Consider the following 27,566-nt stretch of genomic DNA (forward strand, 5'->3'; position numbering starts at 1 on the left):
AATTTCTGGAAGCCTAAAATCTTTGTAGGAATCAACAAGGATTCCAAAAACAATGTTCATGTGAAGCCCAGCATGCTCTGTTTGTCTAAGAGACCCAAAAAGCAGTAGACACAGGTATTGAGGTAGGTGTTATGTCCCTTTATTTCTGAAAGTCATTCAGTACAGTTCCGCACTGCCACCTAATGAACAAAATATGAGGATTCGTAATATCAGACTAGCATGATTGGATTGAAGAGTTTTTAGCAAGCAGAACACAGTAAGTCATTCTCAGTGGAGAGAAGCTTTGAGAAGTAAAAGCAATTTTGGATGTGTTATAGAAACATTACTTTTCTCAATACGTATAAATGACCTAGCAGATAACGTCAAAAGTTCTGTGTGGCTTTTCGTGGATGGTAGTGTATGGAGAGAATTCATAATGCTAGAAAATTGTATTGAAATGGATGAAGACCTGCAGAGGATCGACGCCTGGTGCAGGAAATGGCAATCGACCGTCGACATAAAAAAAAAAATGTAACATATTACAAATACATGGATAACAAACCCCTTCCATCAATAAAAAAAGTAGCTATAAATCACTCGTTCAGCTAATATTTGAATATTGCTCATCAGTCGGGAACCATTCCAGATAAGATTGACAGAGGAAGTAGAGAAGACCCAAACAACGGCAGCAGCATGTTTCATTGCAGGTTCATTTAGTAAACACAAAAACATCACAGAGATGCTTAGCCAACTCTAGTGGCAGATATATTAAGAAAGCATCATGCTGTAGCTTATTGTTAAACTTCTGAGAGCATACTTTTCCGGAAGTTGACCAATGTATTGCTTTCTCATAAATATGTATCGTGAAAAGTCCACGAACTTAAAATTAGAAATATCAGAGCTCACACGGAGCCTTACCATCTATTGTTTTTCCTGTGATCCATTCGCAACAGGGACAGGACCCAAATCTGAGATCCTATGCAAAAACACCACTTGGCGAACTCTCATTTCAGCAGTGCAAATTGCACTCCAATCCTGTTCCTTACAGGCAGCATATTGAGCCTGTGAGGAAATCCCTACCTCTGAAAAAATAATAAAGTAGGATCCTCTTGCTTCTGAACTCTTCTTGCTTCTGAACTCTTTATTCCAATAGACATGAAACCAGGCACTCATAAACTGCCAAGGTGATAGCAACTTGCATCTCTCTTAGTTAAATAAGGCTATCTTTCAGTGGAATGTACTTGGCATCAGAGGCCGTAGAGAAGAACTGCAGCTGCTACCATTTTCACAATCCCCAGCTGTTCTAAGCGTGCAAGAAATGAGATTACTTTTACCTTTCACACTTCAGCCCAGTACACTACAACCTGCCTCTTAAGGAAGGAACTCTAGCTCCCTGGGATGTAATGATGCTCAGCTAAGATAATATCTGTAGCCATTTCATTCCATAGAAAACCCAGTTAACAAGCTGTTGCTGTTTGTATTTCCCCATCAGCAATTACATTTTTTCTTTGCAATATTTATGTACCCCCTACTTTTTCTTAGCTGGGTAGGCATTAGAGTGCTGCAACGCTCAATGTTTGACCGGTCACGGCTCGCCTGTTGACGGGGGGACCGAGCCGCTTGTGTCTGGCCCCACACGACTTGGCTCGGCCAAGTACTCGCCTCATGTCTGTTGTCCGGATTGCGGACACGCAGATAACCAAGCATGACCCGTTACCGCTGACTGCTCAGCTTGCCTCGCCTCGCCCCGGCTTGCTGTGCTGTACTGTACAAATCCAACCCCCCCCCCCCCCCCCACCTCTCTCTCTCTCTCTCTCTCTCTCTCTCTCTCTCTCTCACACACACACACACACACACACACACACACACACACACACACACAATGTATTTATCTCTGTCTCTCTCTCTCTCTTTTAATACAAAAGTAACGCGACACAGCTAAATTTATAAAGCACTTGGAAAGTAAAATGATATTTCCGTACACTCGGGGATAGAAGACGAGTCTCATTTCCAAACAGAAGATATATTTTTCCTTTCATTAATAGGAAACATTAAATAAGTGCTGTCCCTGTAATCTAGAAGGCAACTATCTGCATAAAGAAAGCATACAAAGAACATTAAACATTTATAGGTGTAACTTGTCATACTTTTCATTTGTTTGCAACAGAAACAAAATTATAGTTATTGTTGATCAGTAGTAAATCACTAACTCGCTCCGGATTTTGTTGGCTGCGGCGATTTATTAGTAACATGCCAGTTTTACTAAAGCATCTTTCGCTAGTTGTGGTTGTTGCTGGGATACATGAAATAAGTCTTGCAACTGCAGCCAGGCCTGGCAGATCTGTTTCAGCTCTGCTCTGCCGCTTTAAGGTGTCATCATCATCTCCGGGGTGCATTAAAATGTAGAGATCTACTTTATCTGCTGCGGATGATGTGTTGTTCCTCCATTCCTTGAAACGATCTCTCTTTCTGGGTGGTGATGACACAGTATTTGAAGGATTTATGACAATAAACAAAAGAAACAAGTAATACAGAACTTATGTGGAAATCATCGAAACGTTCCCATAAAAACGAGGTGTTTTACGTTAATGAAATATTATATGATTTATAACATTCCCGTTTCTCTATAATACTCTATCCACTAACTATGCAAAAACCATTATGTTAATGATTGAATGTTGTACCTGCGTAAGTGGCACACATTTGTCACACATTGCTAAGAATTTCCTGCTTTTCATTTATTTCAAGCATATTAAATCACGGAAAGATAGCCAAAGAAACGAAGCAATTTTATGTCTGGAAGTGATCACAATCTTCTCACAAACGAAAGTCAAGGCTCGATTTTTAATCCTTTGTACCTCCTGTTGAAAAATACATATCTGTTAGTACACATCAGTTACACTAGTTAATTATAAATCTATCGCATATCATAATGAAACAGTGCTTTTAACTGCAGTAATTACTCACTTGACAGTCAGTGTCATTGACACTGAAAATTTGTTGCCGTTTGTGAAACCAAAGAACAACTAACTGGATTGTCAGTTCTTTTTCGCCTTCTAATTCATCTGTGGCTTCTTTAAATGGTCTCAGGAAATGCGCAGTTTTTCAGTCTGTAAGCGCCATCACCAAGACAGCAACTTCGTTATACTGAGTTTGTAACGATTCCAGAATAGTGTACAAGCTGTTCCAGCATGTGTAGACCTCTTGTTTCAACGATGATTTCAAAGACGAGCAGAGGCCACTTTTCTTAATGTACCTTACAATGCATTTTTCAGTATTTATTGTTGATGCGATGTTTGGGGCATGATTTGACAAGAAGTTATCTTCTTTGAAAGTATGGCTAAGTGATTATACAATGAGGAGCAGAAGGAATCCTTCCGTGATTTTCCAAAGCCTTTATTACATTGGCACCCTGGTCAGAGACAAAAACAAAACTGTGCAACATGTCCGGCGAATTGTCCCAATCAGCCATCCTCTCTTCAATTTCTTTCATAGTATTTACTTCCGTCTTCTTAACGTCCGGGAATTTTGTTGCAAATAAAACAATGTTCACAAGAGACCAATGTGTGTTAATTTAATGTGTTGTAAGCGTCAAATAGTGCACCTGATTATGCGAATCAGTCCACATATCAACTGTCCCAGCATGTTTTATTAATAACTTCCACAATAACAGAAGGCATTATGCTGTTTCCTATTGCATCAGCTTGTTCTTTGACATTTCTGCTTATAGTAGAGGGATGTGGCACGACATCTGCGCATCTCCATAATGTGCACCTAGATGTGTTAATTCTTGGCCTAGTTCTCTGAAACGTTCACCGGAAACAGCATTAAAAGGTCTGATATCTTTAGCACACATTGCAACACACTTTGCTGTAATACTATTTTTTGTTATTGCCGGTATCCCTGAAGGAGCTGTATCTTTGTGAGGTTTCTTGCAACTGTGTTTCTATAACGGTTCCCGACTGGAAACACAATAGTGTGGAGCAGTTTATGCACGATATGTACCCAATAGATGCACTGTTTTCGTCTTCAACCAACAGAAATGCACTCCATACTTGGCTTTTCAGACCTTCCCGTTTCTTCAATGTGTAAAACATTGGTTTCAATCTTACGTCTTCCTGCACTGGCTTCCTCGCGCTGCATTGTTACAGAGAGAGAGACACCATAAATGAGAAGCCCGTACTGGCTGCAGTCTCACACAGATGACATGTGTAATATGTTTGAAGTTACATGCTACATACTCAGTCACGGCTACTATGCTCGATCACCAGAATTAGTGCGGGCAGCCTATCCAGTTAGGGTGTGCTCGCCCCACCTCGTATTTTGTGCTCGCTTACTCGGTCATGCAGGACTCTAGTAGGCATACTACAGCTTACTGCCCAGCCCATTGCACTTTTCTTACCGCTCAGTTACTGCAGTGCCCACCATCCAATTTGCAACTCTCTCAGAGCATGTGCAAGGGGCTCGCTCCTTACAAATATTGTGGACCGGTTCTTCCCCCCCTCACACACACACACACACACACACACACACACACACACGATGATCTACCATGATGCACAGTTTGTTTGCTCAGCCACATTCAACCTATGCTTAAGATGACTTGACAGCTTTCTAAAGTTGACTGGAAGCTCTGCTCTTTATTGGCGACCTTTGACAAACAACTGCTCTTCAGCATTGAGATCCAGGGGTAGAGTACCTTATTATGAATGATACTCTAACTGCCACTAATTTTCCACACCTCGAATATCTTCCCTCCTGTGACAAACCCAAGCTCCCTGGTGGACTGAGCAATGCTGAACCGTGATTTGTGGGCGATGACATGGTCTCTTTGTATTTGAATGCCATCCCACAGTGGAGAACTTTGACGAATATATACAAATGTGTGCAGAGAGCCAGCATACTATCAGAGACAGCAAAAAAAAAAAAAAAAAAAGTCTTACTGTTGCAAATAATTCTGTCAGTGTCTCAACAGTTTAGGCCAGCAAGCTCCACCCACTATCATTCCAACTCCCTATCCTGGAAGTGAGTGAGAGAGGCTTGGGAGATCTCATTCACTTTGCATAATCATGAATGCTACAATACATTTTTTACTGCAAAGGAACTAGAGCATGCCCTTTCGTCAGCATGTTGTTCTGTCCTGAAACCGGGTGACATTCACATTCAGATGTTGCAGCACCTCTCTGTCAGTGGTGTTTTCTCCTGCACACCTAAAATTTTATCTAGGAAAATAGTATATTTCCTTCAAACTGACATGAAGTCACCATAATCCCTAAACCTAAACATGCGAAAGACAGACACGTTCCTTTCAGCTACAGTCACATTTCCCTCTCCGGTAATGTGTGCATGGTGATGGAACAATTAATCACCAGCTGCTGATATTAGGGCTGAAGAAACAAAAATTGCTAACAAATGCCCAACATGGCTTTCATAGTCATGACACTGTCGTTGACCATCTCATCACTTTGTTGACTCATATCGTCGACAACTTTCTGCAGAATTACCAGATTGCAGATGTATTTTTGATTTGGAAAAGGCCTGTGACACTTGCTGGAGTACAGGTATCCTTCATACAGTTTACAGACAGAGGCAACGAGGCTGCCTGTGTCACTTGATTAGGAACTTTTTAAAAGATGAGTGCATGGGTTCGGCTTTATTAGACCCTTTTATCCAGAACAGTATAATTTATATTTCAGTGCTGACTATAACGATATTTTAGCAATAAAACCTATTATTGACTGTTTCCTGCGGGCATCTCAGGCACTCTGTTTGCTGGCATTGTGTGGAATCTGTAAATCTGTTGTATGCTCTGATTCTCTCAGTGCTGCCCAGATCCGCTGTCTGATGTATACATACAATCCTATATACAGTACACTGGATCCAGGAATGCTTTCACTCACTCACTAATGCTGGCCATTGTGTCATTTGTACAGGCTCTTAGGCACATCAGGGTGTCGGGGATGAGACTGTTAACACTACTGCGAAGGCTGTTGATTTGCTACCCCATTCTTCTAGCAGTTCTGTCCCCTCGGACTCTCTCAGCACTGCTTCATGTAGGAACATTCTATTACTCTGACGTGAATACTGATCATCTCTCTCTGTGGGAACAAGCTACGCGAGGTTAAACTCCTCCTACAGCTCTGGGGACTTTGTCTTGTCCTCTCATTGCGAGGAGATAATTTTAGCTAGCCCACACATTGATCGCTGTCCTTTCAGCCATCATCATGTGTTAAGCAGTGACCCCATCATAATTTTGATCTCACTGCAACAAACAACTGACAGTGCGCCACTTGCGAACCCAATGTCAGTTGTCTGTAATGACTATGCTGTCGGCTGGAAGTTAAACTTCCTACCTTCCGAATGTCAGTCCTTTAACCCTTCACACTTTAATGTGATTTTGTCGTAAAATGATGGAGGAGATTTAATTTTTAACTGTAGATACCGGTTGTCTTAGAAATTCTTCCCAAACAACCTTTTAAACAGGATGGTCATTGTAATTGTTCATTTTACCTTACCACTATGGTTTTTTTTTCTTATAACTGGTGTTTCAGGTTCACTTTAATTATTCATTATAGTTTTAACCACCTGCTAATGCTGCTTAGGTTCAAAAGTATCAACTAACTTCAAGACCCAAAGAATGGTTTTCCTGGCCCATTTTAAATCATGATTAGGCGCTTATTACCTCAGCTGTTTCACACCCCAGATCCAAAAAAAATAAAGAAAAAAATAGATGAGATTATAATGGTATCTCTTCAATACACTCAATGCCCATCATTATATATTTTGCTCAGCTTGGGTAGCACTAAGTATCTATGGCTGTACATCTTGTTCATAATATGTAGTGAAATATACAAACATCATGAATTTGACTGTCTTGTCAAAATCCTTACAATAGTTGCAGAGATTAGCCATCACATATAGACAAAAATGTAGCGAGGGACTGCAATTTATAATATGTATAGATATTTTTGCTTCTGTTGTTATAAACTATTCTCCACATACTATATGTAATATGCAAACTACATTTGGCTCATCTCAATATGTGTGTCTATTCTGCAGGTGTCGTTGTGTTTCACTGAGAGTAACTCAGTATGAACCTCCTCCCAGTGAGAGCCACGATGAGCGAAACGCTAGACTGGGACGGCCGCAGTCACCTCATCTTACCATCATCAAATACCAGCTGACAACGGTGCTTTCAATATCCCATCGAATGACGGGACTAGCATTGAGTGTCTATATGACAACGTTGGGCTTAGGTAAAAATTTGTGGACAGTTACGTCGGCCATAAGAATAATTTATTTTCTAATTTACAAAATGATCCATAATATTGTATTCTTTAAGACATATCTGCATACATTCCTTAACAGAAAACACAGCTGATGTAAAGTCCTGCAAGACAGCACCACAAACCCTAAAAAGTAATAATCATCACTTTGAAAATATGGCAAGCCCAAATTCACAGTGATCATTTGAGGATGGAGCCAAGTATCAGAAACAGACCATTATTGATAAAGTTTCCTTGCAGTTATTTTGCATACCTAAATAATTTAACTTGCTAACATATTGAACTTTTTATAAATATAGTTACATACAAGGATATTCCCCCCATGAACCATGGACCTTGCCGTTGGTGGGGAGGCTTGCGTGCCTCAGTGATACAAATAGCCGTACCGTAGGTGCAACCACAACGGAGGGGTATCTGTTGAGAGGCCAGACAAACGTGTGGTTCCTGAAGAGGGGCAGTAGCCTTTTCAGTAGTTGCAAGGGCAACAGTCTGGATGATTGACTGATCTGGCCTTGTAACAATAACCAAAACGGCCTTGCTGTGCTGGTACTGCGAACGGCTGAAAGCAAGGGGGAACTACAGCCGTAATTTTTCCCGAGGGCATGCAGCTTTACTGTATGATTACATGATGATGGCGTCCTCTTGGGTAAAATATTCCGGAGGTAAAATAGTCCCCCATTCGGATCTCCGGGCGGGGACTACTCAAGAGGATATCGTTATCAGGAGAAAGAAAACTGGCGTTCTACGGATCGGAGCGTGGAATGTCAGATCCCTTAATCGGGCAGGTAGGTTAGAAAATTTAAAAAGGGAAATGGATAGGTTGAAGTTAGATATAGTGGGAATTAGTGAAGTTCGGTGGCAGGAGGAACAAGACTTCTGGTCAGGTGAATACAGGGTTATAAACACAAAATCAAATAGGGGTAATGCAGGAGTAGGTTTAATAATGAATAGGAAAATAGGAATGCGGGTAAGCTACTACAAACAGCATAGTGAACGCATTATTGTGGCCAAGATAGATACGAAGCCCACACCTACTACAGTAGTACAAGTTTATATGCCAACTAGCTCTGCAGATGACGAAGAAATTGAAGAAATGTATGATTAAATAAAAGAAATTATTCATATTGTGAAAGGAGACGAAAATTTAATAGTCATGGGTGACTGGAATTAGAGTGTAGGAAAAGGGAGAGAAGGAAACATAGTAGGTGAATATGGATTGGGGGACAGAAATGAAAGAGGAAGCCGCCTGGTCGAATTTTGCACAGAGCACAACATAATCATAACTAACACTTGGTTTAAGAATCATGAAAGAAGGTTGTATACATGGAAGAACCCTGGAGATACTAAAAGGTATCAGATAGATTATATAATGGTAAGACAGAGATTTAGGAACCAGGTTTTAAATTGTAAGACATTTCCAGGGGCAGATGTGGACTCTGACCACAATCTATTGGTTATGAACTGTAGATTAAAACTGAAGAAACTGCAAAAAGGTGGGAATTTAAGGAGATGGGACCTGGATAAACTAAAAGAACCAGAGGTTGTACAGAGATTCAGTGAGAGCATAAGGGAGCAATTGACAGGAATGGGGGAAATAAATACAGTAGAAGAAGAATGGGTAGCTTTGAGGGATGAAGTAGTGAAGGCAGCAGAGGATCAAGTATGTAAAAAGACGAGGGCTAGTAGAAATCCTTGGGTAACAGAAGAAATATTGAATTTAATTGACGAAAGGAGAAAATATAAAAATGCAGTAAGTGAAACAGGCAAAAAGGAATACAAACGTCTCAAAAATGAGATCGACAGGAAGTGCAAAATGGTTAAGCAGGGATGGCTAGAGGACAAATGTAAGGATGTAGAGGCCTATCTCACTAGGGGTAAGATAGATACCGCCTACAGGAAAATTAAAGAGACTTTTGGAGATAAGAGAACGACTTGTACGAATATCAAGAGCTCAGATGGAAACCCAGTTCTAAGCAAAGAAGGGAAAGCAGAAAGGTGGAAGGAGTATATAGAGGGTCTATACAAGGGTGATGTACTTGAGGACAATATTATGGAAATGGAAGAGGATGTAGATGAAGATGAAATGGGAGATATGATACTGCGTGAAGAGTTTGACAGAGCACTGAAAGACCTGAGTCGAAACAAGGCCCCCGGAGTAGACAATATTCCATTGGAACTACTGACGGCCGTGGGAGAGCCAGTCCTGACAAAACTCTACCATCTGGTGAGCAAGATGTATGAAACAGGCGAAATACCCTCAGACTTCAAGAAGAATATAATAATTCCAATCCCAAAGAAAGCAGGTGTTGACAGATGTGAAAATTACCGAACTATCAGCTTAATAAGTCACAGCTGCAAAATACTAACATGAATTCTTTACAGACGAATGGAAAAACTAGTAGAAGCGGACCTCGGGGAAGATCAGTTTGGATTCCGTAGAAACACTGGAACACGTGAGGCAATACCGACCTTACGACTTATCTTAGAAGAAAGATTAAGGAAAGGCAAACCTACGTTTCTAGCATTTGTAGACTTAGAGAAAGCTTTTGACAACGTTGATTGGAATACTCTCTTTCAAATTCTAAAGGTGGCAGGGGTAAAATACAGGGAGTGAAAGGCTATTTACAATTTGTACAGAAACCATATGGCAGTTATAAGAGTCGAGGGACATGAAAGGGAAGCAGTGGTTGGGAAGGGAGTGAGACAGGGTTGTAGCCTCTCCCCGATGTTGTTCAACCTGTATATTGAGCAAGCAGTAAAGGAAACAAAAGAAAAATTCGGAGTAGGTATTAAAATTCATGGAGAAGAAATAAAAACTTTGAGGTTCGCCGATGACATTGTAATTCTGTCAAAGACAGCAAAGGACTTGGAAGAGCAGTTGAATGGAATGGACAGTGTCTTGAAAGGAGGATATAAGATGAACATCAACAAAAGCAAAACAAGGATAATGGAATGTAGTCGAATTAAGTCGGGTGATGCTGAGGGAATTAGATTAGGAAATGAGGCACTTAAAGTAGTAAAGGAGTTTTGCTATTTGGGGAGCAAAATAATTGATGATGGTCGAAGTAGAGAGGATATAAAATGTAGGCTGGCAATGGCAAGGAAAACGTTTCTGAAGAAGAGAAATTTGTTAACATCTAGTATAGATTTAAGTGTCAGGAAGTCGTTTCTGAAAGTGTTTGTATGGAGTGTAGCCATGTATGGAAGTGAAACATGGACGATAACTAGTTTGGACAAGAAGAGAATAGAAGCTTTTGAAATGTGGTGCTACAGAAGAATGCTGAAGATTAGATGGGTAGATCACATAACTAATGAGGAAGTATTGAATAGGATTGGGGAGAAGAGAAGTTTGTGGCACAACTTGACCAGAAGAAGGGATCGGTTGGTAGGACATGTTCTGAGGCATCAAGGGATCACCAATTTAGTATTGGAGTGCAGCGTGGAGGGTAAAAATCGTAGAGGGAGACCAAGAGATGAATACACTAAGCAGATTCAGAAGGATGTAGGTTGCAGTAGGTACTGGGAGATGAAAAAGCTTGCACAGGATAGAGTAGCATGGAGAGCTGCATCAAACCAGTCTCAGAACTGAAGACCACAACAACAACAACAAGGATATTTATTAAAATCAGAAGGTAAGTACTAATAATATACACGATAGAATAGGAGCATTTAGTCAGCTGCGGGGTAATCCATATGAAGTGGCCCAATGAAGATTGCTTGACTATTTTTAAGTATTTTAATTTTTTTGTATGTCATTGCCCTATAGTTGAGAAGTTCAAAACAGTTTTTTAAAATAATTTATCTTGCACCTTTACTGGATGGCGGCCATATTCATTTGTAAGCGTGCAACGATTTTTCAGTCTGAAGACATTAGTGAAAATAGGAATATCTCTGCACTGGATTAAGTTACAACATTGCAATTTACATGATTGTTTTTAGAAAAGTGTCCTCTACAACATTGACTATTACACAAAATACCCTAAATTCAAAAATAACCAGTCAAAATGACCTCCAAAAATAACAAACAAGGAGTGATTTATGAGAACTTAAATATCTTCGACATTTCGCGGCCCTGTCAGCAACTGTATAAATATTAATTTTAAACAAGTGCTGTACTTTAACTCCGGATACTGTTATTCTGAAGAAGGTTGGGTTATCCCGACTGAAACCTAGGTAAATTCTAGGCTATTCAAGGCTGTTCATTATTAAAATTAAAATTAATGATTTGTGAGAGTCTATTTTTTTCCTGTAGTTAGATATCATACGCTACTAGCCTTATATAGAGCAAGAACACTTACAAATGTTTCCTTAATTTTTTATGAATTTTTGCAATTTGAAAATTTTTATTTTTTGTGAAGTTTGGGGTTAGTTATCTCAGGTTGGACTGAATATAAAAATACTATTTTTGACAGTTTGTACACCTATATGATAGCAACGTACTGTAAACATTTCTACATTGATACCTGACTGTGAACAAAGATATGAAATTTTGAAAATGAGGAAATGATTCACATTACTCTACAACTGATCTTACAGCTGTTGCTTATTTAAATGGTTTATTGTTTCATTGTAATAAAATTTAATTGTGACATATTTAGTTAATGCGATCACCCAATATTCATTTAGTTTATTTATTTTTAATAATGCAGTATTAAACAATAGTAGCTTTCACTTTTGTTCTTTGGTAATAAAAATGCCCATTTATGTTTAGGTTTGTTGTCAATAAAGCAGTACATGATTGCTGAGTGTCGCATAGTAGAAGTACATTATTGCTGGGTGTGGCATTGTTGTAGTCAGTCTTCTGAAACCTTTGTTGGAGTGGATGTACATACCTAGAGAGTGTAGAACGTGTTACGTGCTTTGTTCTGTGTGTAATTTGTAATTAATTGTGGGAGATTAACTGGAATATGAACAGTGCTCTGTTAGACAGATAGCAAGTGAAGTGTGTCACAAAACAGTTTATGGTTAAGTTTCAAAAAACTTGAAAAATTTCAGTGACTTTGATGAAGTTAGACAAACTTTGTTTAAATTTCGAGTAAGTTCTTCTGTAGCATCAGTGTTTGAGTATCATGTGAAGAAATATATTCTGAAGCACAACGACATTTTTGGAAGAAAGAGCTGTGATCCACTTAAAGTTCATAAAAAGCCTATTGCTAAAGCTTTGAGAGAAATAAAAATTGAACATTTGTCCTTGTTATGTGAGAGTGAAACAGCTTCTCAAGTGAAACACAATGTGATTCCTGGAAATTCTCTGTGCCCAAATTGTTACTCAAAAATATTTGTTGTGAATCCAGAACCAAAATCATGTAACCTTGTTAATGACATTTATATTCCTAATGAGGAAGCTGTTAGCATATTGGATTTTGCTTGTTCTAAGTTAGACGTATCTCCTGCGTTGAAAATAAAAAAATTAAGTAGCAGTAAAGAAAATCAGGTATTGAAAATAAGGTACAACAAATTTCAGACAAAATTAGAAAAGGCTTGGAATCATGCTTTAATAATACAGATACCAACATTGTTTCTAAAGAAGAAGAAAAGCGACCACCAGCATCATCTGACACTGAATATTTGAGCTTAATAGAGAAGTTGAAAATTAAACGTTCAGTGACATCTAAAGAGGAAAAAGCTAAAATTTTAAGTTTGCTCCCTTACTCATGGTCAAGAGAAAAATAGATCATGGATTAAACATTTCTCATCATTTGGTTAAACTAACCCGCAAATTAGTGAAAGAGCAAGGCATTCTTCCAGTTTTAGGAAAGAAGAAAGGAGTAGATATAAGTGAAGAAACAATTAAAAAGATCCAGCAGGTTATTGAAGGTGATGAAAACATCAGAATGTGCCCAGGTTGCAAAAAAGTAACAAAGCAGAAACAAGTAGTGCTGTCAAATTTAAATGAACTTTATGCAGCTTTCAAAAATTCCCATGCTGAATGCAAATTGGAAGGTCAACATTTTTTGGTCTTCGCCCTAAGTGGTGTATTTTGGCTGGATCCTCAGGGACACGCTCCGTATGTGTTTGTTTATATCATCAAAATGTCAAAGTGATGATTTATGGTGCAAAACTCAGTGATCTTAACTACAAAGAGTTACTAGTGACACCAACAGTTATGACTGCATGATGAGTTTGTGTAATAAATTCCCTGGTAAGGAAACCGTTTTTGAATTGTTTCAGGAATATGATGATGAAATGCCAGACAGTATTACCTTCAAACATTGGGTCACAACTGACAGGGCAGAGATGATAACAGTGGTTAAATCTCAGTAAGAGTACTTGGAATATTTAATTGATAACTTACAAAAACTCAAAAGTCATCACTATGTTCCTAAAATCCAAAGTAAGTTTTTGAAGGACAAAAAAGCACAACTTCATGAAACTGAATGCATAGTGCTAGCTGATTTTGCAGAAAATTTTACATTTCTGATTCATGATGCAATAGAAGGGTACCACTGGGTCAATTACCAGGCAACAGTGCATCCATTTATTCTCTACTTTAAAAATGAGAAAGATGAAGTTTTCAGTTCTTCAATTTGCATTCTAAGTGACTATTTGGAGCACAACACTTTGCCTGTACATTTGTTACAAAAGTATGTGATAAATTTCAGAAAAGAAAATTTTCCCTAGGTTGAGAAGCGGATACTTTTCAGATGGAAGTGGTAGGCAGTATAAGAACAAACAGAATTTTTCAAATATATGCAACCACGAAGTAGACTTTGGATTGGAGGCTGAATGGCACTTTTTTTGCATCTTGCCATGATAAAAATGCACGTGATGGAGTAAGAGGTACAACAAAATGTGAAAAATAAAGCCAGCCTACAAAGACCAGCCACAGACCAAATTCTCGCAGTACAGGACGTGTATGTCTTTTGCAAGGATAATATTAAAGGCATTACCTATTTTCTGATTAAGAAAGAAGTGGTTCTGCATATGAAAACAACACTTCAAACCAGATTTGAAAACTGTATAGCAATAAAAGGAACAAGGCATTTTTACAAATTCCTGGGCATTGCAGAAAACTTGGTGCGATGATGTGTAACATCAGAAACCAAAATTTATGAGGATCATTGTGGCAGTAAAAATACATCTCTGTCCTTAATGTTGAATGACATAGTGGCATGTGTGTGATGGACAGTGGTGGCTTGCAGAAGTTGAAAGATTAAGTTTGGAAAACAATGATGTTTTTGTGCATATTTACCACCCTGCTGGTCCAAGAACATAAATCAAGAAATCTGTTAGTGACAAAGTTTGGATACAAATGAAAAATGTTTTCAGGAAACTTTCAGTGCTTGAACTTACTACAGCAACTGGTAGGGCTTATTCTATATCACAGAAGCTGTTTGAAGAAATAAGTGTTCTTAACATTCACCAACAGGTTTAGGAACAGTCGCATCTCGAAGGATGTTAATTGAAAATATTTGTTTTAAGTATGTCAGAATAACATAAATGTTAATTACAGTGAAGTTTCCAGTTTTTGTATATAAATCAACACCTTACTTCAATAATAATTGATTATATCCTGCCCATATCACACATGAATAGGCAACAGCCATAAGATCAGTTGTAGAGTAATATGAATTATCTCCTCATTTTCAAAAATTCGTACATAGTCAGATATCAATGTTGAAATTTTTACTGTACGTTGCTATCATATAAGTGTACAAACTGCAAAAATCATATTTTTATATCCAGTCCCACCTTAGATAACTAACTCCAAACTTAAAAATATCTAATTCCAAAAATTCATTAATAATTAAGGAAACATTTGAAAGTGTCCTTGCTCTATATGAGACTAGGAGTGTATGATATCTAACTATAGGAAAAACCTCTCATAAATCACTCCTTGTGGTGTTTTTATTTTATTTTATTTTTTTTTTTTTTTTGGGGGGGGGGGTCTAAAAAGTGGATTTTTGAAAATTTGGATACCAAACTTTGGAGGTCATTTTGACTGGTTGTTTTTGAATTTAGGGTATTTTGTGTAATAGACAACGTTGTACAGGACACTTTTCTAAAAACAATCATGTCAATTGCAATGTTGTAACTTAACCCAGTGCAAAGATATTCATATTTTTGCCAACGTCTCTAAACTGAATCATCATCACGCACTTACAAATGAAAATGGCCACCATTCAGTAAAGGTGAAAGGTAAATTAAAAAAAAAAAACTGTTTTGAACTTCTCAATTATAGGGTAATCACATATAAAAAAATTTAAAATATTTAAAAATGGTCAAGCAACCAACTTAATTTTTATTGGACCACTTCATTTGGATTGACCCTGTGGAGTAAATAAAATCTTGATCGAAAGTGACTCCCACACGACTATGAAGAAGATGATATTAATCAGTGGGAAGTCCGAATAAATAACAATAATATTACGAAAAGGGATAGATTGTTACTCATCATATAGAGGAGACTCTGAGTCACAGACAGGCACAATGAGAAGACTGCTATACATTTAAGCTTTCAGCCAAAAGGCCTCCTTCCGAAGTTGAAAACTTACACACACACACACACACACACACACACACACACACACACACACACACACACACACAAAATTAGAAGCTCTGTATTTTGTTTGTGTGTCAGTTTATCTTTCAGTACATCAGTTATACTGAGAGGCATTACAGTTAATTTTTCTTACAGTGTTTTTAGTAATGTAATGTAGATAAACCACTATTCTAAAAAAAAAGTGTAACATTCTATGTATAGAGAGATCACCCTAAACTAATTGACACGTGTTACATTGTAGTGAGAGACCAAGAATAGAGTGCATGTGCTTGTGTGTGTGGTCGTGTGTCCCTGTGCATGCACACTAGTTAAGTAAACAAAACACACCAGTATTAGTGACTAGTATTAAGAGTTATACCAAATTAAATAAATCAAATAAAAACATGGCAATGTTGGTAGATGGAAGATGTGATGGGAATGATGTGCTGTGTGAGCTGGTTTTGAAAGACTGTTTTGAGTTTTATAATAATCTCTTGGATGTTGCCATCCGATTTTGAAATTCTGATGAATATAATAGTACCAGTTGTTTCAGAGAGAGAAAAACAGTTCCTGTGAAACAAAGATTTTATGGTATGCTTTGTCCCCCCTCCCTCCCCCACCCCCAGCAGGAGATACCTTTCAAAGCCTTGCATATTTTTTCCACATTTCAAAGGCAGCTGAATCTTAGATAGGGCATGCAGTTTGTGAAGCTTTGGTTGAAGGTAATTCATTTATGGTAACTCCACCAAAACATTTGATCATACATTTATTTTTATTTGCATTTAAAAATTAATTCATATTACTTTCAGTAACACTTCTTCAGCCTGATGGTCATTAATGTGATGGGGGATATCTGCAGTTGATGATTCCCTCATCCATGTTTACTACTGCCTGCTTCCTCCTACATAAATTAGCTTCTGCATCAAAGAGAGTGTTGTACATTCTTTTTTGCTGTCACTGTCCTTTCATAGGGCGGCAGCTCACGCAGTTCATTGCTTTTTTGGCGCACACGCCCCCCCCCCCCCCCCCCCCCACACACACACACACAAAACCACAATCCTAAATCTCTTCACCCGAAGTGTACTTTCCAGTACATTTGTATCACAGCTTCTCCATTTCTTCTTTAGAAATCTCTTGTGAGGCCTGAAGTGAAAATTACATTTTTCAGATGCTGGTGATTGAAGATGAACGGCATACAACAGAAAGTGTTTTCTGCCAGGTACTCAACTTCCCCTGTTGTGTGGGAACAGTTGATGGGAAGCAAATTTCCTTACAGTGCCATGTACCTAGTGGGAGAAAATTTTGCAGTTACACAGGGTCATTTATATGTGTGTTTCTTGCTATTGTTGTTGTCACTATATACTGATATTGGCTGCCAAGGAATGATTTCAGATGGAGGTGTTCTGTGAACCCTTGCCATGCCATTTAGTTTGATGAAATCCATGCCCAAGCTATTGGGGATGAACTATGTGAACCGGGCCAGGTGATGTGCAAGACAATCGCAATACAAACCGATATAAGGCTGCCTGTTACATAGCTACATATGTTTTTCGTGTGATACTTCTCTTGACACCCCCCCTCCCCCATGAACCATGGACCTAGCCCGTTGGTGGGGAGCCTTGCGTGCCTCAATGATACAGATAGCTGTACCGTAGGTGCAACCACAATGGAGGAGTATCTGTTGAGAGGCCAGACAAACGTGTGGTTCCTGAAGAGGGGCAGCAGCCTTTTCAGTAGTTGCAGGAGCAGCAGCCTGGATGATTGACTGATCTGGCCTTGTAACACTAACCAAAACGGCCTTGCTGTTCTGGTACTGCGAACGGCTGAAAGCAATGGAAAGCTACAGCCATAATTTCTCCCGAGGGCATACAGCTTTAATGTATGATTAAATGATGATGGCGTCCTCTTGGGTAAAATATTCCGGAGGTAAAATAGTCCCCCATTCGGATCTCCGGACGGGGCCTCCTCAAGAGGACATCATTATCAGGAGAAAGAAAACTGGTGTTCTATGGATCGGAGCGTGGAATGTCAGATCTCTTAATCGGGCAGGTAGGTTAGAAAATTTAAAAAGGGAAATGGATAGGTTAAAGTTAGATATAGTGGGAATTAGTGAAGTTCGGTGGCAGGAGGAACAAGACTTCTGGTCAGGTGACTACAGGGTTATAAATACAAAGTCAATTAGGGGTATTGCAGGAGTAGGTTTAATACTGAATAGGAAAATAGGAATGCGGGTAAGCTACTACAAACAGCATAATGAAGATCATTATTGTGGCCAAGATAGATACGAAGCCCACACCTACTACAGTAGTACAAGTTTATATGCCAACTAGCTCTGCAGATGACGAAGAAATTGAAGAAATGTATGATGAAATAAAAGAAATTATTCAGGTAGTGAAGGGAGATGAAAATTTAATAGTCATGGGTGACTGGAATTCGATAGTAGGTAAAGGGAGAGAAGGAAACATAGTAGGTGAATATGGATTGGGGCTAAGAAATGAAAGATGAAGCCACCTGGTAGAATTTTGCACAGAGCACAACTTAATCATAAATAACACTTGGTTCAAGAATCATGAAAGAAGGTTGTATTCATGGAAGAACCCCGGAGATATTGAAAGGTATCAGATAGATTATATAATGGTAAGACAGAGATTTAGGAACCAGGTTTTAAATTGTAAGACATTTCCAGGGGCAGATGTGGACTCTGACCACAATCTATTGGTTATGACCTGTAGATTAAAACCGAAGAAACTGCAAAAAGGTGGGAATTTAAGGAGATGGGACCTGGATAAACTGAAAGAACCAGAGGTTGTACAGAGTTTCAGGGAGAGCATAAGGGAACAATTGACAGGAATGGGGGAAAGAAATACAGTAGAAGAAGAATGGGTAGCTTTGAGGGATGAAGTAGTGAAGGCAGCAGAGGATCAAGTAGGTAAAAAGACAAGGGCTAGTAGAAATCCTTGGGTAACAGAAGAAATATTGAATTTAATTGATGAAAGGAGAAAATATAAAAATGCAGTAAATAAAGCAGGCAAAAAGGAATACAAACGTCTCAAAAATGAGATCGACAGGAAGTGCAAAATGGCTAAGCAAGGATGGCTAGAGGATAAATGTAAGGATGTAGAGGCTTATCTCACTAGGGGTAAGATAGATACTGTCTACAGGAAAATTAAAGAGACCTTTGGAGAAAAGAGAACCACTTGCATGAATATCAAGAGCTCAGATGGAAACCCAGTTCTAATCAAAGAAGAGAAAGCAGAAAGGTGGAAGGAGTATATAGAGGGACTATACAAGGGCGATGTACTGAGGACAATATTATGGAAATCGAAGAAGATGTAGATGAATGTGAAATGGGAGATACAATACTGTGTGAAGAGTTTCACAGAGCACTGAAAGACCTGAGTTGAAACAAGGCTCCGGGAGTAGACAACATTCCATTAGAACTACTGACAGCCTTGGGAGAGCCAGTCCTGACAAAACTCTACCATCTGGTGAGCAAGATGTATGAGACAGGCGAAATACCCTCAGACTTCAAGAAGAATATAATAATTCCAATCCCAAAGAAAGCAGGTGTTGACAGATGTGAAAATTACTGAACTATCCGTTTAATAAGCCACAACTGCAAAATACTAACGTGAATTCTTTACATATGAATCAAAAAACGGGTAGAAGCCGACTTCGGGGAAGATCAGTTTGGATTCCGTAGAAATATTGGAACACGTGAGGCAATACTGACCCTACGACTTACCTTAGAAGCTTGATTAAGAAAGGGTAAACCTACGTTTCTAGCATTTGTAGACTTAGAGAAAGCTTTTGACAATGTTGACTGGAATACTCTCTGTCAGATTCTGAAGGTGGCAGGGGTAAAATACAGGGAGCGAAAGGCTGTTTACAATTTGTACAGAAACCTGATGGCAGTTATGAGAGTCGAGGGGCATGAAAGGGGAGCAGTGGTTGGGAAGGGAATGAGACAGGGTTGTAGCCTCTCCCCGATGTTATTCAATCTGTATATTGAGCAAGAAGTAAACGAAACAAAAGATAAATTTGGAGTAGGTATTAAAATCCGTGGAGAAGAAGTAAAAATTTTGAGGTTCGCCGATGACATTGTAATTCTGTCAGAGACACCAAAGGACTTGGGAGAGCAGTTGAATGGAATGGACAGTGTCTTGAAAGGAGGGTATAAGATGAACATCAACAAAAGCAAAACGAGGATAATGGGATGTAGTCGAATTAAGTCGGGTGATGCTGAGGGAATTAGATTAGGAAATGAGACATTTAAAGTAGTAAAGGGGTTTTGCTATTTGGGGAGCAAAATAACTGATGATGGTTGAAGTAGAGAGAATATAAAATGTAGACTGGCAATGGCAAGGAAAGCGTTTCTGAAGAAGAGAAATTTGTTAACATCGAGTATAGATTTAAGTGTCAGGAAGTCGTTTCTGAAAGTATTTGTATGGAGTGTAGCCATGTATGGAAGTGAAACATGGACGATAAATAGTTTGGACAAGAAGAGAATAGAAGCTTTTGAAATGTGGTGCTACAGAAAAATGCTGAAGATTAGATGGGTAGATCACATAACTAATGAGGAGGTATCGAATAGAATTGGGGAGAAGAGGAGTTGGTGGCACAACTTGACTAGAAGAAGGGATCGGTTGGTAGGACATATTTTGAGACGTCGAGGGATCACCAATTTAGTATTAGAGGGCAGCGTGGAGGGCAAAAATCGTAGAGGGAGACCAAGTGATGAAAACACTAAGTAGATTCAGAAGGATGTAGGCTGCAGTAGGTACTGGGAGGTGAAGAAGCTTGCACAGGATAGAGTTGCATGGAGAGCTGCATCAAACCAATCTCAGACTGAAGACCACAACAACAACAACAACACTACTCTTGAAGAAGATAACACTAGTTTAATTGTTGTTCGTTTGTATATACATTTTTGTATTTGCAATACTTCAAACAATAATCTGTTTTTACACACAAACAGTACTTTAATAGAAAAATCGAATCTCCAGATTCAGAATATCAACAATATTAGGAAAAAGATAAATTGCTACTCACCTTAAAGATAACCGATCGTGTTTCAGACAGGCACAATGAAAAGACTGTGTCACATTATGGCTTTTGGCCAAAGCCTTCTTCGACGAAGGGGGAGAAACGTGTACACACGCACACGCACGCACGCACGCACGCACGCACACACACACACACACACACACACACACACACACACACACACACACACACACACACACAACTGCCGGTAGAAGTAGTCGTGTGCCTGAGGTATGCTTACTTGTGTGAAAGTGTGTGTATTTTCTTTGCTGAAGAAGACTGGCTGAGGGCTATAATGTGTAAGTCATTTCATTGTGCCATTTTCACAGTGAATACAATCTATCCTCCTCCAAATATTGTCAATATGTCCTTTGGCATCTTCAAGTGTGATTACTTCAGAAGGAATTTAATAACATGACACACAAATAATTGTCAAAAAAATGTAATTACAAAAAGAAATGCTCCTCTTGAATGAATTTCTCATAGGGAAATAGCTGCAAATCTGAAAATTAGTAGCCCAGCATGGCACAGTACTTTCAAAAGCATGTTGGTGACATAACGCCAATTTACACTTTATGAATTTCCACAACATTTTGCTCCATACTTTGTGTTTCATGCAAACTTAACACATCTTTCTTCTTTTCTTTTTTTATGTTGAATCGATATGTTTTGGGAAATGGGCCCAATATTGCACTTGGGAGTCGAAGAGGTGTAACACGCAATCATGGTTTTCCACGCTTTTCATAGTTCAGCAGTTGGACATTTTTTAACATTATTGCTACTATATTTATTCGGTAATCCACATAAGTTTCCTTTGTTTGACTATGTATTACTGTTTGAGCAGTGTGCATATTGAATAGAGCCATATCTAACTCAGGAAAAAAAGTTTGGCCTGACTTTTGTTCACAAGAGTGTGATTCTTGATGTTCATTCTGTCCACATTCCTTTCCACGAGTTGGACTTGTAAAAGTACAGCTACGGGTTAAGAATGCCTCTATAAGTGAATTTATTTACAAGAAAAACTTGCCACTTCACAAATGTTATACCTAGAGGATAACGCTGCCACCATGTATTTTCATGGCAGATGATGATTTTCCGTTACAGGAAAACATCATGACATGATGTCCAGGAAGACAGAACCGAGGTTCGAACTACTGATTGTGTATGGCAGGGATATTTGCATAAAATGCATTTTTTTTTTTTGTCTCGGTGTTTCTGACATACTGAAAACTGATGTTGTTGCAGTGTGGCTGTATAATTTTTTAGGGAGAAATACCTAGTCAAGGAGCTATTAGAGCCTACAAGGAAGCTTTGATTCTTGTTGCCTGCAGGCAGGAGAAATGATGCCAGGCACATGGAGATGAGATACTACTACATTTTCTGTTAGTCCATATACCATGAAGAACTTCAAACACATACAAAGATATTTGTGATGAATTTGCAAGTTACTTTGTAAACCCAGAAGTTGTACAGTGCAAAATAATTACAGCTTTTGAGTACTGTTGTATAGTAAAAAATACAAATAAACATAAGCAAGCATAACTTTGTTTCTCTCTGTACCTATTATATCCCATGTTTTGATTGGGTCCTGAATATCATCCAGGTACTGGACACAACTGAAACCAAACGTCTTAGGTTGATACACATCATCTGTATCACACACAGATTTCTTGCTATCTTCAAATTTTCATTTCTCACATCAGTATTGAGAAATGAAAGACTTGATTTCTTTATCTGTATCACTGCTGCTAATGTCAAGCAATGTGGCAATATTTTGTAACAAGTTGTGTTTTGGTTTAATACTGGGACTACATGCCAGAGGCGTTCCTGTGATTCACAGAGTATGATAAGTTCATAATTTTGCATCTTGTCCATTCCATTTCATAAGAGAAAACACAATGCAATGGAAAGACAACATACAACACAACAGAGAGAGAGTATAAACACTAGTGCCGCATAGCAACACTTGATCTGTACCAAAACAGCCATGGAGTACTGGTTTTGAATTGTCAACATGTTGCCAGCATTGATGGCCCAGCACTAGCTGCAGACAATGTTGGAGAACATGTTTTGAACACAGTGTAAATGTGCCTTTATTCTCATTTGAAAACTGATGAAATAAACTCTAATATTGCAGAATTCTAGTCCTATTTCTGAATCAAAATCAGATTTTCTCTTGTTAATTATATATAGTTAAAGAATAGATTGAAGGCTAAGCTTACACAATTGTGGCAGAAAAAAACTAAGTCCTGTTGGTGGTGGTAGTTGATAATTAAGTTTGTGCAATTTGTAGATGTAATGCATTTAAATATTTTCTAGGTACCCTTGTATCACCATATCACTTCACTGATTACATCACTTGGATACAAGAACTGCACTTGAATCCAGTACTTATCGCTGCCACGAAGGCAATTATTGCATTTCCTCTGGCATATCACACATGTAATGGTGTCCGTCACTTGGTAAGTAACAATATGTGTTCTTATAAAGTTCTAGTTGTTTATCTTTCGCTTTGACATCAATGGTATCATACAAAAACCTGCATCTGGTCACATTCAAAACACTATGTATTGAAGAATCGTACCAATTGCGTAGGAAGATGTGCATCCGAAGCAGTAGAATAATGGGATTTATGGAAATTTATAAAGATAATCACTTGTCAAATAAAAAAGAAAGAATTGCTGACTTGGTGGAACTGTTGTATTATTTCGTCTTTGATGATGGGTATAGGCTAGCACCGGCAAAAATTTATCCAGCGGTAGGGGGCTGGATGGGGGAAGCAGAGCCTATGCACAGGGATGCCAATGTATGGGGAGGTGGACACTGTTTCCCTGAAATTTCAAGAATACGTAAAGATGTAAGGCAAGAGCTACTTTCTTAAATTGTTATGGAGCTGACTCTCATGTTCATGAACTATTCAATTCCAATAGTGTAAAGGTGGCTCGATCATGGAGTGTTATCTGAAATGAAAAATAATGGATTTGCTGGATCAGATGAATTAATTGTACAAATGACCAAAGCAGTTAGAGATGCAGCCACGGTGATTATATAGGGTTGTAGACAGAATTTGGAAAGAAAGTGCAGTACTTAATTGTTGCAAACATCCTGTGGACTAAGAATTAACACCTATAGCTCATTCTGTAGGCTGTCACCAGTGTGTGCCTTTCTTCAGGCATCTGCCAGATTTTTCAACATTTCCATGCCACTCTCCCATGTGTGTCAAATAAATCTGTGGCCCATTGTACTGTCCTGCGTTGTAGACATTTCCCTGTTTTCCTGTTTAGCAGTATTTTAAGCAGCTTGTAAATGGTCAGTAATACTGCGCAACATTATCGTCTTTCTCCCTACACTGCTAAGTAATGTTGTGCAATAATACTGTGGTTTGGAATGTTTTATGATGGTGCTACTGCTGTGGGTAATTGCCCTACTTTGTTGCAAGCAAAAAAGAAAGGTGGATGAAATATTGGTGTACATTGGCATCACTGTTCAGAGGCTCTGCCCCCCCCCTCCCCCCCTTTTTCTCTCTCAGGATAAATTTGTGGAGGCATTAGTATCCCCATCTTCAAAGATAAAATAATACAACAGTTCCTCAAAGTCAGCACTTATCTATTACTGTATGCTGCAATACCTTGCTACAGGAAATTCTTTCAAAAACTTGAAATTCATAAATTCAGTTTCACTTACAGTGTAGTTATGGAAATGTGTCATGCAAAAACACATACATGAAAGGATTATATTCGGGTAAGTAATGTATACACAGAGATAAATATCTATATATATCTTTATTCATAACTTTGCATTCGTTAATTATTTTTAAATATCTTCCTCTGTGGCGGTTCCCCATATTTTCTGAGAAATAAATCATACGATTCATCATTTTAACACTTCTGTTTTTGTACTTATCTGAACTGACATCCCACAATGTTGGCAATAACATATTTTTTTACGCACTCTAATAATAATAATAATAATAATAATAATAATGAAATGTCGTGTGGCTAAGGCCTCCCGTCGGGTAGACCGTTCGCCTGGTGCAGGTATTTCGATTTGACGCCACTTGGGCGACCTGCGTGTCGATGGGGATGAAATGATGATGATTAGGACAACACAACACCCAGTCCCTGAGCGGAGAAAATCTCCGACCCAGCCAGGAATCGAACCCGGGACCTTAGGATTGACATTCCGTCTCGCTGACCACTCAGCTACCGGGGCCGGACATAATAATAATAATAATAATAATAATAATATTCTTTCATCTTGTTTTGAACTCTTTTCCACACATAACAACAACAACAGCCACAGCAAAACCTAACCACTTTGATCTATGTATTACATGAGACTGTCAAGGATATTGTCAGTAGTGCCCACAGATTGATATTGTAGTCATAGAATATTATGGAACTTTTTTATTTTGTAAAGCGCACAGTTTTACATTTCTGGATATTCAAAGCAAGTTGCCTATCTTTGCACTACTGTGAAATTGTATCAAGACCTAACTGGCTATTTGTGCAGCCATTTAGTTTTGGCTAGGTCTTTATTTTTAGATAACTACATTATCTACAAAAAAGTTGGTGGTTAGTGTCAATATCACTGTCGATTCATTAACATAAAACATGGACAATAAGTGTCCTAGCACACTTCTGTAGTAGACATCTGAAGTTACTTCTGTCAACGACTTTCCATCAAAGATAACATGCTGTATTGCACTCACCAAGAAATCTTCAGTCCAGCCACAAATTTTATTTGATACCCATGTGGTCATCTATTTCTTAATACGTGTTGGAGTGGTACTTGATCTAAGTGTGTGTGTGTGTGTGTGTGTGTGTGTGTGTGTGTGTGTGTGTGTGTGTGTGTGTTAAAAAGTTACTATATCCAGTAGTTTGTCATGATTTATTTCTTTCAGAATGTCATGTGAGAAGAGTTGCACTTATTGATAAAGTTTAATTAAAATGCTGTCAAAATCTACTCATTAACACTTTTGGTGCTGGTCTTGTACATTCCTGCCATTGCACCTGTGTACAGGCTAAAATGTGTGGTTTTTGTATAAGTTATAACTCTTGTGTACAAATATGTAGTTGAAATTTCAAAACTTTTTAGGTTTATAGGACTTGCTACTTTAAGTATACATATTTTGGCATTTCTAATGTCAGATCTGAACCCACAGATGAAACTTTAATTTAATAGTACTTGTCACTGAAAAAACTGGAAATGAGTTCTGGTATTCATATACATGCCACAGTAAGCGAACAAATGATCTTTCTGTTTAAATTTCTTTTACAGCCCATTTAAATGTAAAGAAACTCACAAAACACAAGAACAAAGCAAAAGTTAGTGCTCATAGTGGAGTACAGTGTGATACAAATTGAAATATGGGGAGATACATAGTCCACCATTATACTCACCGACATCATATGCTCGTATTATTTTCCTAATTTACCTGCAGAAAAATCCTTCATAACAATACAGTCTATGAAAATAATACAATAGACGTGTTATCTGAATCGTCATCAGATATTTCATTCTCATCATCTGCAGACTCATGAGTGACTTTGTAAATCATTTGCTCCAGATATTTTTCTTGTTCTCTGCACATTATGAATACAAAATCCATGTAACAGAGAACTTAAATGTCAACTAACACCTACAAAACAAGAGATAATAATAAAGGTTTAAAAAACGAAAGTTTTTTGCGGTGATACTGCTACTGCCATCTGGCAAAAAATACGATGCCTGAAGACTTGACACACATTTCCAGGAGGCGTAAATATACATTTGACTTTGCGGAAAGTCATAACAACTGGCGTGACATAATATTACACCTGCCACACATTCCCATTTCCTGCAAGCACTGTAATATTACGTTAGCTGCATGCTAACTGTTAACAGAGATAATCTTATGTTAAAAGTTTAACGTAATAAGACAAATATTACAGTTGGGAACTGTGAGTATGTCGTGAGGCAGCATATCACGTGGCACACAAATACCGTGACTTTATTCCTCCAGTATTTGAGAATGAGAGCACTTAGTGACCTCCAATAAATTTTACATAACATTTCAAACTTTTACAAACATTTTTTTCTTGCCGATCCTTCCACAAAATGAAAAACAGTTTGTTGCTTACTACATTTTCGCTGTTCATGCAGTAAAACTTCAGCATCAGGCCTGACGTTGTAAATTATTACTTTTTTACTACTAGTTCTATTCATGACGCAGTTTGTGGACAGAATCAACCTATACCACCCAATTTACCTGCAAAATTATGTCGTTGTATGACACATAGTTCAGGAAATATAAGATCCTCATTGAAGTTCGTGAAAAACTATCTTTTGCTAAAAATGGAGTGCAAATTACCTAACCTATATTCATTCAGTGTTTCATAACAACACTTGGTGACGTCCACCTTCTGGGCATTGCCTAAAGTTTTTGTTCATGGGATCTATGGTTTATTGTGGTTGAGAGATGGGCTAAACAAGTTAGAAATTGTATATGTGAGACAGCCTTCAGTTTTAATAATTTCAGTTGTTTCTCAATTCCATTGACACTAGTATCTATATCCATCATCTTTGCAGTAGTATGAGAATTTAACTGGGGCAGTACTTGTGTCTCTTCCTGTGTAACGAAATATTTGTAAATGGTATTCAGAATTTCTGATTTTGCTTTACTGCCCTTGATTTTGGGTACTTTGTAATCATGAGTGTGACATTGTGACGCCATTGTAAACTTTAATGTATTACTGGAATTTCTTTGGGTTTTGACAAAGGTATTTTGA

The 27,566-nt window shown here is 38.3% G+C and overlaps 1 protein-coding gene across 1 annotated transcript in view; it reads left to right on the forward strand.

The window, feature by feature from the left end:
* Positions 1-27,566, forward strand: part of LOC126458250 (succinate dehydrogenase cytochrome b560 subunit, mitochondrial-like) — a 70,495-nt gene that overhangs the window by 37,806 nt on the left and 5,123 nt on the right. Inside the window, exons 3-4 of the mRNA XM_050095164.1 lie at positions 7,039-7,235; positions 23,116-23,258. Coding sequence (XP_049951121.1) covers positions 7,039-7,235; positions 23,116-23,258 — 340 coding nt within the window. The remainder of the gene's footprint in view (positions 1-7,038; positions 7,236-23,115; positions 23,259-27,566) is intronic.

This window comes from Schistocerca serialis, chromosome 2 (genome assembly GCF_023864345.2).
Source record: "Schistocerca serialis cubense isolate TAMUIC-IGC-003099 chromosome 2, iqSchSeri2.2, whole genome shotgun sequence".
Taxonomy (NCBI): Eukaryota; Metazoa; Arthropoda; class Insecta; order Orthoptera; family Acrididae; genus Schistocerca; species Schistocerca serialis.